The 15,828-nt window shown below is 39.6% G+C and overlaps 1 protein-coding gene across 1 annotated transcript in view; it reads left to right on the forward strand.

Annotated features, from left to right (window-relative positions):
* Positions 1–15,828, forward strand: part of CLVS1 (clavesin 1) — a 165,522-nt gene that overhangs the window by 62,552 nt on the left and 87,142 nt on the right. The window contains exon 2 of the mRNA XM_026516426.2: positions 7,674–7,848. Coding sequence (XP_026372211.1) covers positions 7,674–7,848 — 175 coding nt within the window. The remainder of the gene's footprint in view (positions 1–7,673; positions 7,849–15,828) is intronic.

Consider the following 15,828-nt stretch of genomic DNA (forward strand, 5'->3'; position numbering starts at 1 on the left):
AAACTAAACCACAGAGAGATAAATAACTTACTAAGCTCACATAGAACAGTCAGGATTTTAATCAGAGTCTGCCTAACTCCAAATCTCACTGCTTTCAATGATTATACTTCATTTACCTCCCCTATACATATTTTTAAATAACCCCTACCAGTTTCCATCTACTAGCAGAAAAGGGGGAAAAAATCCTTTTATCTTACATGTTTCCCATAAAGCAGAACTTTGTTAATTATTTGAATAAATGCCTCCTGACTCCTTATCCAGTTCCAGGTACTTCAAAAAATTTAAAAGAAGACATTGAATGATAAAAATTTGCATTGCATTATCTGGGGGTGCCTGGGTGGCTCAGTCACTTAAGCATACAACTCTTGATTTCAGCTCAGATCATAATCTCAGGGTCGTGAGATTGAGCCCTATGTTTGGCTCTGTGCTTAGTACTGAGCTCGGAGTTTGCTTAAGACTCTATCTCCCTCTGTTCCTCCCTCCCCCTCTCAAATAAATAAATAAAATCTAAAATAAAAAAACAAATTGCACTATCTATTTAAGTGAGCAGATAGTTGCATTTGGTCTTAATTTCATTCTCTTCAATTTTAGGGAGAATTTAGAAGCACTGGGTCAAATGCAATGAAAACATAGGTTTTATCTACTCAAACCATTTCTTCATTTAAGCAAAAAATAACTGAATGTGATGGAAGACAACTTCTAGGGGAATTAACTTTTAATTTTGAGTTATTGTATGTGTACACACACACAGAGAAACACACACATGATTTATATTCTTGTTTGCCACAGAAACACAAACAAGGAAGAACACTAGCAGATTGGAATTTGAGAGCTTTAGTTTCAATGTCATTTTGAATGCTGAGTATGAATACTTTACAATCTTGTGTATGTAGTGAGAGATGGATAGGCTTGTCAGGATTGGTCTGTAGAAGTATAACCTCTTTTCTTCAAGCTTTCCTTGAGTGACAAAACACTGATTTCACCATTTTCATCTTTATTTTCTCTATACTAGTTCTAAATGAGAGCCCTGTTCTTAGACAAGATCATTACCCTTTTGTGTTCTTTCCTCTATAAGCAAATGGTTGGGTAGGAGGTGAGTTTGAGCCAAGGATGAGTGCCCCATGCTCTTTCCATGTATTGCTGTCATACTTGGTAGAGATAGACAAACATTAGAATTGACTGTACTTGTTTTTATAAGATACATCCCATTTAGGTTGAGAGTCTGTCATCTGAACTGAACTAAGTATTCAGAAAGCAGATGACCTGCTGTAGCTTGCCCCTTATCTAAATGCCACACATAGGAACTGGGGCCAGATATGTTACGTTTGAATGGTATTGAATACATTATTCCTTTTATCTGAAGCTGAGGCTTTGAGAACCAGATATTCCCATATTACAGCTAATAATAAACCAAGAGGCAACTCATTATTCTGGTGTTACAAGGATATTCTTGTGTTAACACAAATCCAGAAGTTTTCTTCACTGACAGGAATAGGATAAAATTAACAGAGATAAAAAATTAATTGCAAGGTGTTCTCCCTTTCCTTTTTCATTCATTCTTTCTTTCTCCTTTCTTTCTTCCCTGATCTCCTTTTCCCTTTCTCCCTTTCTCTCTACTCTTGAAAAGATGAATCTCATCAAGTCATGTGAGACAGAATTAAGTCCAGGCCACTGTTCTCTGGGTGATCATCCCTGCTGAGAAAAGTAATTGTCTAATTTACTTTCTAGCTAACATTCAGGAAAGTAAATGTAATATTAAGCTCTTGCAAATATTAAGTCTACTACAGCAAAGTTTATAAAAAATATGTTTATATATTTTTTAAGATTTTATGTATTTGTTTTGGGGGGGAGGGGAAGAGGGAGAGAGGGAAGCAGACTCCCGGCTGAGCAGGGAGCCCAATGCGGGGCTCAATCACAGGACCTTGGGATCGTGACCTGAGCTGAGGCCAGACGCTTAACCGACTGAGCCACCCAGTCACCCAAATTTAAACATTTTTGTTAGCATCTTCCTTGCACCTAATATTTTCAAAACACAGTTGTTTTTTCTTACTTTTCCTTGATTACCCCATTAAGAAATATGTTCATTTGTTTCAGTGCACAATGACACACAGAGACTGTCCAGCTAAACCTTGAGTCATATAAGAATTATTAGAACTCATTTAGAAAAATATATCACCAGAATTCCCATCTGAGACCATGGTTTGAAAACCCTCAGCCCTAGAAGAGGAGGAAATAAGTTCCCCTAGACAGAACACAATTGAATTTTGTACACTTAATGTCCTGCTACCATCACCACCATGCAAGCAGTATGACCAAGAGGGTTACCCCTATAGTTCCTGCAAGTACAAATACTGCCTTCTATTGGGATGTGCTTTCCAATTCACAAAGCTTTTTTGCACATCGTTTTGCATAATTCTTGCAACAAGCCTCTACACGGAGGAGCAGGAAATTAGCCTTTACTGAACTTCAGCCCTCTACGAGTGGTCACATATTTGGTGGGGGGCAGAGCCTGGATGTCAAGCCCTGTAGTACAAGCCCTTTTGCCAGTTTACCGAAATAGGGTTCTTCCCCTGTCCAGAGGCCAAAATGCATTAGAAGAGATACAGATGGAGCACATGTTCCTCTCCACCTTGGCTTGGACATCATTATCAGATAAGGGGAAAGCATAGTCGATAACTATGAGAACCATGCCATGATTATTTTAATAATTACACTTTGAAAGAAGTCTCAATGGGATGAAGAGATATAAAAGCATGCTCAGATGCAATGTTTCTGCATTTGAAAATAAAACATAGATATTTGATAGCCAACTATTTGCAAAAGCATTTTGTGGTTGAAGGACTTTTAAAAATTCCCAAGAAAAAAACTGTAAACACTTGATGATATTGAGCATGAAGTTAAGAGGTTTTGAGACAGAGCCGGCCTAAAAGCTTTAACTGCTAATATTAAGAGACTTCTTGCCGCAACAGAAAACTTAGAATAAGAATATGCACTGTGATTTCAGAGTGATTAAGAGGCTTCCCACTCTTCCTTTTAAGAAACAGTCTCACTGGTAAGCCTGTCGTATCTCTACGTGGTTATCTGATCACATATCACAGCTTTGTTCTTATGGGAGTCTAGGATCTAGGTTCTAGGTTCTAGGTTCTAGAATTTTACTAAAAATTGAAAGCACAAAGGAGTCACTTCTTGAAGCTTAGAGATCTTCTCACTGGTAAAAGGCTTACTATTTTCCACTATTTTGTATCTCATTTGTATTATGCTGTTGCTAAATTTTAAAGCCTCAGGTAACAATATTGGATGCTCCACTCATAAAAACAATGGAACCTAATAATGAGCCACTATTTCTAATCTCTAAATGCTCACAGTATAATGTTGAAAACCCTTAGATAAACCGTGAGTAAGTCCTAATGAATATAAATGTATTATCCTTTGAGAGGGGGAAGTTGACGTTTTCTACTAACTGTTTAATAATACAGTTCTTTACATTTCATTGACAATTTGTAGTTTATATAGTGCTTTCATATATATTACCACATTTGTGCTTTTAATTATCAATCAAAAACTGATACAGTCCATAACTGACTATATAAATGCCATGCAAATTATAGAAAAAGGGTAAAAAGCTCTAAATATCCATTTTCATCTGTTCCTTTTGACACAAGTGATAAAATACTCTGATGGAATTGTGATTGTAGATAATACAGAAAATATTTTTTTTTCTAGGACTTATTAAGCAATGTAAAAATTTAAACAAGTTAGTAGAATGAAGAAATTCTGGAAATGTCTTCTCCTGCTCACATTTCTACAATTTATTTAGGATAGCTGAATTGTTCATGACCATTTTGGTTTGCTTAGAAACCTTGAGAGAAGATTCATAGAAACTTACCATGACAGATTACAAACTCTAGTAAGCACTTAAAAAACCTTTTTATTTAAAGCAATTTTAGATTTATATATTATTATGAAGATAGCATAGAGGGTTTCCCTATACCCTGCATCTAGTTTCCCCTATTATTAACATCTTTATTAGTATAGTGTATTTACTACAACTAATAAACCAATATTGATACATTTTCATTTACTAAATCCATAATCTATTCAGATTTCCTTAGTTTCTACCTGATATCTTTCTTCTGTCCCAGGATCCCACAAGATACCACATTGCATTTAATCTTCATGTCTTCTTAGGCTTCCTCTTGGATGTTACAGTTTCTCAGACTTTCCTTGCTTTTTAATGAACTTGACAATGTTGAGGCATGTTGGTCAGGCCTTTTATAGGATGTTCCTCGATTGGAATTGGTCTAATGTTTTCCTCTTGATTAATCTGGGGTTATGCTCTTTTGGGAGGAAGATCTCAGAGGTAAAGTGCCATTTTCATTGCCGTATCAAGGGACAGTACTATCAACAGAAGTTATCTCTGTTGATGTTGGCCCAAATCACCTACCTGAGGTAGCGTTTGTCAAGTTTCTCCAGGGTAAACTTACTTTTTTGCCCCTTTCCATACTGTGCTCTTTGGAAGGAAGCCATTATGCTCAACCCACACTTAAGGAGTGGGATTTATGCTCCAACCTCCTTGAGGGAAGAGTATATGCATAAAATATTTGGTCTGAGAGGTATTTTTAAATTATAAAAACCTGGGTGGATTTCATGAGTCAAAAGTGTTGTAATGAGGAATGAAGAAAAAGATTAGGAAATCCATATGAGGAAGCCAAGAAGTAAGGAATTCAAGATAATGATCATAGCTACAGTACGAGATGAGATTGCTTTCCTGAACAGGGGTTAAACTTGATAATTCGAAACACATTCCATTCAGCTTTTTCCTGCTTATCCAGTTCCTCTGGAAAAGTGAAGCATTTGAACATTTGGAAACTGTAATAAAGTCCAGAATCATTTCACTTTTCTCTTGAGATCATCCCATAAATAGAATACTTCATTCACTGACAAATGCTTATCCTGCAGTAAAGTTCTGGTGTTGAAAATGCATAAAATGTTTTCCACATTTCCAGACAGAGTTCCATATCTTTTCTTGGGAGTGAATACAAGTGGATAAGTGATGAGAAGAGGTGCTATCTCTACTTTATGCTGTTGCACTTGACTTGGTTAGCTTACCCTCTGATATCGGACAGCTATTGTTGTGTAACAAATCATCTCCAAACTCAGTGGCTTAAAAAAGTAATCATTTATTATCGCTCACACATCTGTGAGACAGCTTGAGTTTATCTAGCCTGACTTCAGCTGGGTGGCTCTGCTTCTCATGAAGATCTGCTAGTTGGCTGGGGAGTCACTGATTTGTGTTCCTCAATCTTCCCTTTGGTCCAGCACTCTAACTGAAGCATGTTTTACCATGGCAATGCCCAAAGGCAAAAGAACAAGTAGTGACATTTGTAACCTATCATACTCTTATTTCTTGAAGCACCTTCTCTCTTGTTTTAACCTAATACTGTCTTGATCCTCTTATCTTTTATTTCTTTAATTCTTCTTCCTTTGACTCAATACTATAAATAAGCTCTTCCTAAGTCTTAGCCTTTTAGTCCTGACTTTCTCCATGTGTGTGCTCTTCCTAAGGAAGCTTATCCATGGTCAGACTTTCTAATTCACTAATGGCCATTTCCAGTTTACTGTTAGGCATTTCCATATTTTCGTTATCTGTAGTCCCCTGCTCCATTTAATGTTTGCTCCCAATATAAAGCTGTGTGTCTGAAAATGACTTTGGTCTTTATATTATGTTTGATGCGGATGCAAAAACAAAAACAAAGTTCTAATGAAAACCTATCCTACATTAATCGGAATTTGATATCTCTTAACGTTAAAAAAGAACACATCTGAAAGAAAACAGTAATGATGAGAAGAGTATTAAAAACCGTTTCCTATGAGAAATAGTTAATGTTACTAATATATATCTTTGTAAAGATTTTATTTATTTATTGGACAGAGAGAGACATAGCGAGAGATGAAACACCAGCAGGGGGAGTGGGAGAGGGAGAAGCAGGCTCCCAGCAGAAGAGCCTGATTAGGGCTCAGTCCCAGGACCCTGGGATCATGACCTGAGCCGAAGGCAGACGCTTAACGACTGAACCACCCAGGCGCCCCTAATATTTTTTTAATCTAAGATTATCCAGTGAATCATGATCACCATGTTTACATAGTTGAAGCTATGTGACATGGGAAGACCTGAGGTTTTTCTTTTGTAGCAAAACTACACCCAGTAAGTAGATTTGGAAGAGGAAAATTTTAGCTTGATAGAAAGAAAAAAATTTTACTAAACAGAACCGCACAGAAGCAGAATGGGCTGTATATCTTTATTTTTTCAATTGTTGTCACTCGTCTTTCCTGAAATGTCTTGCTCCCCCTTCTCCCAATTATCCATCAAAATCCTATCCATCCTTCAAGATTTATCCCAAGCTTTCATCACTCCATAAACTCCTCCCTGACTACTCAGATTTTATTGATCTCTTTCAACTCAATGTTGCTAATTTCCTAGCCTACCCCAACTAAATCAAGGGCTCTTTGAAAATAGAAATAGAACATATTATTTTATAACCTTAAATATAAAACACAATGCTGAGCTTATAATAGACATTCAGTAAATTCTTACTGATTTACTGTTCAAATGTTCCAGATTTCTAATCTGGAATCATTAGAGTTGGTTAGAATTTGAACTAGGCTGAAATGACCAAGAACCTGATCATTTCACACTAATTTCACAGAGGAGATGCCTTCTGATTTTAACAGTAAACCCAAAGGAAGTAATGAATTTTGCCATTACTTGCCATGCAAGCTTATATTTTCCTACTTACCAAAAAAGGCACTGAATTTAGAGATCCTCTAAGATTTTAGATTTATAGCTCAGATAATCTGTTGGGAGAATTAGCAGAATGAAAATGCCATCATTTCTTCATGTCTGAAAATTATTTCACACAAAAATCATCTGATGAATGGAAATATCTGATATGGAGAAACACATACAACACCGGAGAACTGTCACTCTCGTTTATATTCAGGTCTGCCTGTTGTCATAGTTACTGATGCACTCAAAGCGATTTCCCTCCTGAATCACACTCTGCAAACCTTCAATGAAAATAAGCTATTCTTCCTGTTTTATTTTTCTCTATCCAAGAACTGAAGCTAAAAAATAGCATCAATTGCATGGATGTTTTTGTACTTTTAGCAAGATTTTAAACATATGAAAGGAACAGGGGGTTTAATCAAAATAAGTGCCTCTGATTGAGGTCTCACCTCATTTGTTCAGCAATGATTCACTGAGGAGCTAGGCGCTGAGGACACAACTGTGATTATGGCCCTGTTGCTGCCCTACAAGTGAACAGAGCTCTGTGAGGAAGAGAGCAGAGTAAGGGATGCATTTCAGTGAAATCCAATCAGTTTGTGCCAGAAGCAGAGGATGGAAGCCAATGGAAACACTAAAGAGAGATACTTCATAAAGTTCAGGGTGGGTGCTGATGCAGTCGGATCAAAGGGAGGTATCCATCCTGTGAGTCTTGAAGCATAATTCCTGTGAAGTTTAGCAAATGTATTTTCGGTCACTTTGGGTAGAGGACGCCCGTGTTACCCTGCAGGTCAGGCTCATGGAGCAGTGGCGTGAGGCAGCCATCCCTCTACATACAGATCACCTGCTAATATTCACACACTGCCTCTCCTTTCTGCTTTGGCTACAGGAACTCCTTCACAGACATCCTCCGTGCCATCCTGCTGTCCCTGGAAGTCCTTATCGAAGATCCGGAGCTTCAGATAAATGGCTTCATTTTAATTATAGACTGGAGTAATTTTTCCTTCAAACAAGCCTCCAAACTGACCCCTTCAATCCTCAAACTGGCTATTGAAGGGCTGCAGGTATGTTCAACAAACATAGAGGGCGAGCCTGTATGACGATGTCCTTTTTTCTTATTTCAACCAAAGTAATATTTGTCCTTGGGAATAGGAAGGAAAACTTAGATACAGTTCATCTGTGAATCCTCCATATTTTCACTTCAGCCTGAGTCAGAACTTTTTTTAATTAGTCTTCATTTTCATTAACAGCACCAAATTACTGTTACCACAGGCACAAATTACCTACTGTAGCAATTATGAATAAAGCTCAGAGATGTTTAGCCTAATCCATCTGAGAGCTCACAAAAATGAAAACTAGAAAACATCTGCTCTAAGAGCATGTCTTATATAGGGGTGGCAAGGGGGCTTTTCAGGGTTTCTAGAAGCAGTTTTGCACTGAGGAAAGGCATCCTATGGATCCTCACTCCCCAGAATGCACTGTGCTTGAAGTGTTTGTACTAAAGTAAATCACTTCAGCTCCAACAAAGGAAGCAGACAAATCTCTACTTCTTGTTCGTATGACCAGTTGTCAGGACTTTGGGGAGGGGGATTTTGTGTAGTGTGGAGGTTGGGGTAGTTAGCCTCTGGGGTCCCTTCTACGTTTAAAAACCAGTGATTCTATGAAAAGTAACAAACTCAGAGGGACAATCTTGCATAGCTTCTTGGTGACAACATTATTATAATTGTACTACAAGATAAAGGCACAGTTCAGGAAGACTACTACTCATGTCCCTTCTTAATTTTGTAGGAAGATTGACTCAGTGGGGACACCGCCCCATAAGTGGCCATTATGTGTAGAAAGCAAAATATTTGCTAATTCTCAGATCAGCAGCTGTTACTCATTCTCTTCAAAGGGCAAAAGTAGGAGACCCATTTCCATTACTCATCATACTCTAGTGTGATGTGTTATTGATGGGTCTGTTTCTCAGAATAAACTATGGCTTATTCATATTTGGCCTCCAACAAATATCAGCAGCATGTGGGCCTCTGATGAATGTGTTTATTGAATGGATCTTATTTTATTGAGATGGTTTCCCATTTCAAGGGTAGGAGAAGTAAAGCAGGCATTTCAGAAGAGGAGGAACAAGTACACATTCTTCCACGAATGCCACATTATCCTGGGAGGCTACATCATGCAGTGTATTGGGGGCACATTTTTGAAGTTGCTTTTGCATTTCTAGACCTTGTGGAGTGTCCTGCCTTGCCTCAGTCATACCAATCATAGACCAGTCTGTTCTTCACTATCAATCACTTTCTGTCAATTTCAGCTCCTTTTCTCCAAACTCCTCTCATCCGAGTCTCTGAACGTCTGACCTCTCTCTCTTTATGGCTTTTATCCAAAGTTTTAGAGCAAGCTGCAAGGTTTATTTCATGCCCTATAATTACGCTGACCATAATTCCAGGATCCTCTGTGGTAGTATAAGCTTCATTTACTTTTATCCTTTTTTAAAAAGATAATTCATTACATGTGTAAGTAGCTGTGATTCAAGCTCTGTGTATTTATAAGATTTTTTTTTCATAAATCAGGAAGGAAAATGTCCTTTATCCAACCCTGTGCTCCAATTTTTCTTTCTGAAAATGTGTGGATTATATAATATGTCCCTTGCTAACTTCACCAGGCTGATGTCGGTCTTACTGAGTTAATGCACGTGAACGTGTTTTAAAAGGTAAAGCTATACATAAGCTCGTAAGATATTTTTGTGAGAAATACTAGATGACCTCTTGTGGGCAAGGTGGCTCCCATCTGGGGCTTTACTTGTACCAGGGCCTGGGATGATTCACACAATGTCCAGTTCTGGTTAAGGAATAACTTCTACTGGGAGAAGGGGAGATGCATGAGGTCGGGGTCATAGTGGAGAGAAGGTACTTCCTCCCACCATCTCACTAAGCAATGGCCTGAACCTCTTCACTACTCTCCCCTTATATAAGCTCCCTTGACTGTGGCAAAGTATCAGGCCAATCTGGAGTCAGGCTATCTGGGTTGGAATACAGTCTTTTCTGGGAATTCTGCCAGTGAAGACCTCGGAACCCTGAGGAAGGTGCATTCTCTCCTGCTAGGAGAAGGTAGCCAATGGTCCCAGGAGAATCTGAGCTTGGGTATAGTTCCTCTATCTAGGATATGGGCTCCTTGGACCATCTAGCTGTTGTCTTGGCAACTGTGAAGAATCCCTCAGGGTCACTGCAGACAGGTGCTACTTTTGCTTCACAGGGGACAGTCAGCTCTAGCCTTCCAACGACAACTTCTCACACTAGGCTCTCCTCTCTCCGGCTTTGGAGACATTCAGGTCTCCCCCTCTACTGGCTCTCCCAGTGATCTGTCTTCATTGCAGGGATTGTTTTTACCCACAGTGTAGCCATTAAACCCCTTTGACATTTCCAAAAAGTCATAACTGGCACTAAGCAGAATTCACGCCTTCATGCTTACACTTGTTTGTACAAGGAAGATCCAATACAGGGCTCCATTTGTCAGCCATGAAGATTCAAGATAAATTCTACAACACAGTTGATGGGGTGAAGGCGTAGACTCTTGTGGAGAAAGGGGAAGCAAAGCAAGGCCAGTGTCAGTGAGAGAAGAGAAGCCCCTGCTCTTCCTTCTGTGTGCCCTCTGAGAGGCTTGAAGAGTTCGAGCGTCTGCTAGATATGTGGGAGATCGCAGGGGGGTGAGGTCCTATGTTCCAGTGAAGAGAACTTACTCTCTCTGCTCTTCTGCCTTTTGTAGGATAGATGTGAGACAGCAGCTTTGTCAGGGGGAATAATCAAACCACTTTTGTGCTAGGCCATCTGGTTTGGGGTTTTAGCTATTTATAGCTGTCTCAAATTACCTGCTGCTCAAACCCTAGATAATTTGGGGCCCTGGGATATGATCCCCAGATATAGGTAATACAACACCTCCCACAGGGAGAAGAGAGTGGGAGCTCACTGCACGGGCAGTGAGAATTTAAAACCATTTTTGGTCAATCCCACACTTTGTATCACAACCTAGTTCCAAAACCATGAGTTTTAGCCCTATTACCTCTGTTCGTAGTTCTCTGTGAAGACAGTTGCTCAGTGCAACCTTCGATACTAATTGTGCAGGTTGAGTCCTGAGAAGTGGCTTCTGACAGAGATTAGCAGGCTGGAGATTTATTAGGGAGTACTCTTGGGGTCAACTCTTGTGGAAGGGAAGTTGGGGAAGAATGTTTGCCAGCAGGAGAAGTTAAGCTGGGGTTCAATCATTTCCAAAGAAAGCCTCAGGTGTTGTGAGGCTAAGATGACCCTTCAGATTTTTTCCTGATTGGAGACTTTGGCACTCCCATATTGTCCAGTCCTTGGGCACCGGCTGCCCTGGGAAATGGTTGTGAGTTTGGGCAAAATGGGTCTCTTCAGCCTGAAGCCCCAGAGGGCACTGTTATCTGCAAACTTTCTGCTGGCAACACCCCCAGCAACTGGAGAATAAGTCCTCAGTCCTGAATGAGGCGTGGCAGTATATCAGAATATCTCCCATAATAAGCAAAAGATATTTGGACTATCCTGTAATGTAATGTCAAGAAGCTTCCTTTAGCTTGCATCTGGGCATTTAACTGTTTCTTTTCTTGGTTTTATACAGTCCCCAGTTATACTGAAAGTAGAAATAATACCTGGTAATATTGAGGTGATGGGCACTGGGCTGGCAAATCAGTGTCAGCCCTCTATTTGGGTCTACTAGTTGTATTTCTATGTCTTGAAAGTGAGTTATATATATTCAGCTGACCCTTGACAAAGGAGGAAAGGCAATACAATAGAGCAAAGAGTCTTCGACAAATTGTGCTAGGACTGGACATCCATGTGCAAAGACTGAATCTAGATATAGACCTTAGACTTTTCACAAAAATTACCTCCAAATGGATCACAGACTTAAGTATAAGATCCAAAACTATAGAAATCCTATAACATAGGAAAAAAAAACCTATGTGACCCTGGTTATGGCAATGATTTTTTAGACACACCACCAAAGGTACAATCCATGAAAGAAATAACCGATAAGCTAGACTTCATTAAAATTAAAGAACTCCTGCTCTGCAAAAGACCATGTCAAGAGAAAAGAAGAAAAGTCACAGACTGGGAGAAAATATTTGCAAAGATACATCTGGTAAAGGGCTGTTATCTAAAATATACAAAGAAATCCTCAAACTCAACAGTAAGAAAACGAACAATCCAATTACAAAATGGCCAAAGACCTGAACACTCACCAAGGAATGGCAATAAACATATAGATGGCAAATATACATATGAAAAGATGCTCTCCACCAAATTCATCAGACAAGTGCACATTAAAACAACGAGATACCACCATACACCTAATTAGAATGGCTAAAATCTGGAACACCAGTAGCACCAAATCCTGGCAAGTTTGTGGGGCAACAAAAACTCTCATTGCTGGTGAGAGTGCAGTTTTGGAAGACAGTCTGATGGTTTCTTATAAAATTAAATATATTCTTACCATATGATTCAGTAATCCTGCTCCTTGGTATTTACCCAAAGGAATAGAAAATGTATATGCACCTGAATGTTTATAGCAACTTTATTCATGATTGCCCAAACTTGGAAACAACCAAGATAGCCTTCAGTAGGTGAATGGATAAACTGTGATTCAAGACAATGGAATATTGTTCAGTGCTGAAAAGAATTGAGCTATCAAACCATGAAAAGACATGGAGGAACCTTAAATGCTTATCACAAGGTGAACAAAGTCAATCTGAAAAGGCTACATACTGTGTGATTTCAACTATATGACATTCTGGAAAAGGCAAAGCTATAGAGACAGTAAAAAGAGCAGTGGTGACCAGGAGTTGTGGGTGGGGGTGGGGAGGGCTGAACGGGCCGGGCACAAAGCCTGTGTGATGCTGCAATGATGAATACTTGTCCAAATTTATAGAACACACAACACCAAGAGTGAACTGTAACGTAAACTACAGGCTTTGGGTGATTATTATGTGTCGATGTGGGTTCATCAGTTGTAACAAATGCACCATTCGGGGAGAAAGGGCGAAGGCTGATAATGGGGCAAGCTACACATGTGTGAGAGCAGGGGATAGGTGGGAAATCTCTTTCCTTCAATTTTTCTATGAACTTAAAACTGCTCTAAAAAAAAAAACAACTCAATGAAAAAAAGGTAATTATATTGCCTCTAACAACAATTATCAAAAAAAATGGTATGTGCGTAGAACATTGGTTATGTGCTTCATGGGCTGAATTAATGAGTTTTAATAATAATCACATAGAAGACTGCTCTTTAAAGGATCATCAGATTTTTATATCAAAAGTTACCCTGTATCAGCCAGTCATGAAATTCTAATAGTGTATGTATTATACATTCCTCCTGTTACAGCAATGCTTTGAGGAAATGTCATTGTTTAGAATGTTAAGTTGTCCCAGTTACATAAATATTCTATGAATATTAGTTCAAAGAACTTCAGTTAAAATACTAATTTTGTGAATGCCTGGAAGTCATTTTCTCTCACTCGGCTGTTTGATCTCTTAAATGCGGTCAATAATGTCTAAAAGAACCGTTGTATCTGTTCATTACAACTTGTTTAAATTTTAATCAAACTTAAAGTAATATTTATGCCACCATTTTAATACAGCTCAGCATTATTCTCAATTCTGCTGAGGAAGTCTGGCAGAATGAGCCACACGCTGAAGTCCTGTTCTGGAGCTTTGTAATGTCTCCAAAATCAATTTTTGGAATCATTTCTTATAAATCACTCCAGCCCCACCATTACAATCAACACGCGGCATTGATCAATGTTCAGCCAACCCCGATCCTTAAAGGGCTTACTGAGCTGCAGTGTTTCACTTAGGAAGAACTAGAGCCTTGGGCCCTGCAGGCTATTTACAAAATATTTGATTCCCTCAAGGACCCAGGCATTTGTTAAGGGTTTAAAGAGGCTTACTTTTCACTCCCTGGAGGAGAGCCTGGCAGCATTCTTTCTTCTTTTTTTTTCCTTATTTCTGGGCTTAAGTCATTTTGCCCTGGCCAATCGGACACTTTTTCTATTCATTAACTCTTCATTCAAAGCTTATGGGGTGACTGTCTTGTCGTTACAGATGGTTTTAGAATATTTATATCATAAATATTATAAATATTTGATTTATACTGACGATGCCCCAGGCACTTTTCACGTTCCATTTAATTTCTACCATAAACCTATGAGGTAGTATGGTTTTGACACCACATTTTACAGATGACAAACCTAAAATCTAGAGAGATCAATGCCTCGCCTGAGGTCTTTAAGTGGCAGAACCAGGATCGAAGCACTAATAGAGGACTCTGCTCTCACCTACATCAAAGCGTGGTTGTACCAGCAGCAGCGGCAGCACCTGGGAACGGTTTTGAACGTTCAAAATGTTCAAATGTTTTTGATAGAGTTATCTCCTTTTCTCCACCTCCCTCCTCAAACTCCCAACAGCTTTGAGCCAGTTGAGTGCAAAAGGAGGTCCACTGCTTTTCCATCTTTTAGCCTGAAAGTGGGAGGGGACTTGGAGCAAGGCTCAGAGGCTCAGCCAACTGCAAATCTTCTCTCTCCTGAGCGTCCCTATTTGTTACACTGCTTCCTGCCTTTGTCCATTCCCTCTACCCCCTTCCCACATCCTACTGTCTCACCGCCTTTCTAAAACATATGGTATGTTCACTTTCCTTTGGAGTATCCAAAGTTCCCTATTCACTCGAAAGACTAGAACAGTAAAAAGTCTGGGCCACATGAGAGTTCCCAAGGGTAAATGAATGTATAGCGTGATTAGAAATTTGGAAAGGCAGGTTGGGCAAATGCATTTCAAGCCAGTAGCAGATTCAAACCAAATCAAGAGGCAGTGACCCAGACATGCAGACGTACTGACTCTTGGTGTATTCATTCAACACAGAATGTGGGTCAGATACTCTCTAACTAAACAGGATTTACAGCAGAGAACCAAGCCCACCAGGCTTCCTGAAGCCTACATATAGGCTGCGGCTTTATTATGCAAAATGTAGTCCCCACACCAGCAATATCAGCATCACCAGGAGCTGGTTAGAAATGCAGAATCTCAGACCAGTCTACTGAATCAGAATCTGCATTTCTAGGAGTCCTCCAGGTGATCTGCATGCACGTTAGAGTTGGAGAAACATTACTGCAACAGATAGTGTTACAGTATCAAGGGATCTCAGCCTCAGTGCATCAGATTCCCCTGGAGGGCATGGTACCACTCACATCACTGCACCTCATTCCCAGAGTTTCTGAGTCCATAGATCTCGAGCAGAACCCAGGAATTTACCTTTCAAGAACATTCCCAGTTGATACAGCAGCACTTTGATGTGGGTGAGCACCCACTCCAACTATTTGGGCTTCCATCCTGGCTCTGCCACTTAAAGACCCCAGGCAAGTCATTGATCTCTCTAGATTTTGGTTTCATCAACTGTAAAATATGGTGTCATAGCAACACTACCTCCCAGGCTTATGGTGGAGATGGAATAGTATGTGAAAGGTGCCTGGGACCAAGTGCCACAGTCCGTGCTCACTGAATGATGGAGTGTTATGGCAGGAATGAAGAGACCAGTCCTCATCCATGGGCTCCTGTGGCTCTAATGTATGGATTTAAATGAGATTGTGCTCCATTGTCCCAGCTCTGTCTGTGTGGATCCTTGAAAATTAGATCTTACCACCCGCTCCCTGGCCCCGAACAGGGGGCTCCCTCTCCTTGGTCACCTTAGTTAATGACTTAGGTCCAGATTGTTGCCACCTGCCTAGGCTGTGGTACTTGAGGTGCTGTTTCTTTCTATTCATGTGGTGTGATCCTTTTAATTATCACCAACCAGTCCACTGCCCTCGCTTCTGCAGCTGGGTGATTAATGGGGTCAAAATCACCTCTTTCATTCTGCAGGACTCTTTAGCAATAACAATTATGGTGTCTTTTATTGATCCTTTCAGTTTTCATGTATCAAAGAATATTAGATGAAACAGATTGAGGGAAAAGGATATTTGTACTTTGACAAGAAGTTTCTTAATTCAT

This window comes from Ursus arctos, unplaced genomic scaffold (assembly GCF_023065955.2).
Source record: "Ursus arctos isolate Adak ecotype North America unplaced genomic scaffold, UrsArc2.0 scaffold_6, whole genome shotgun sequence".
NCBI lineage: Eukaryota > Metazoa > Chordata > Mammalia > Carnivora > Ursidae > Ursus > Ursus arctos.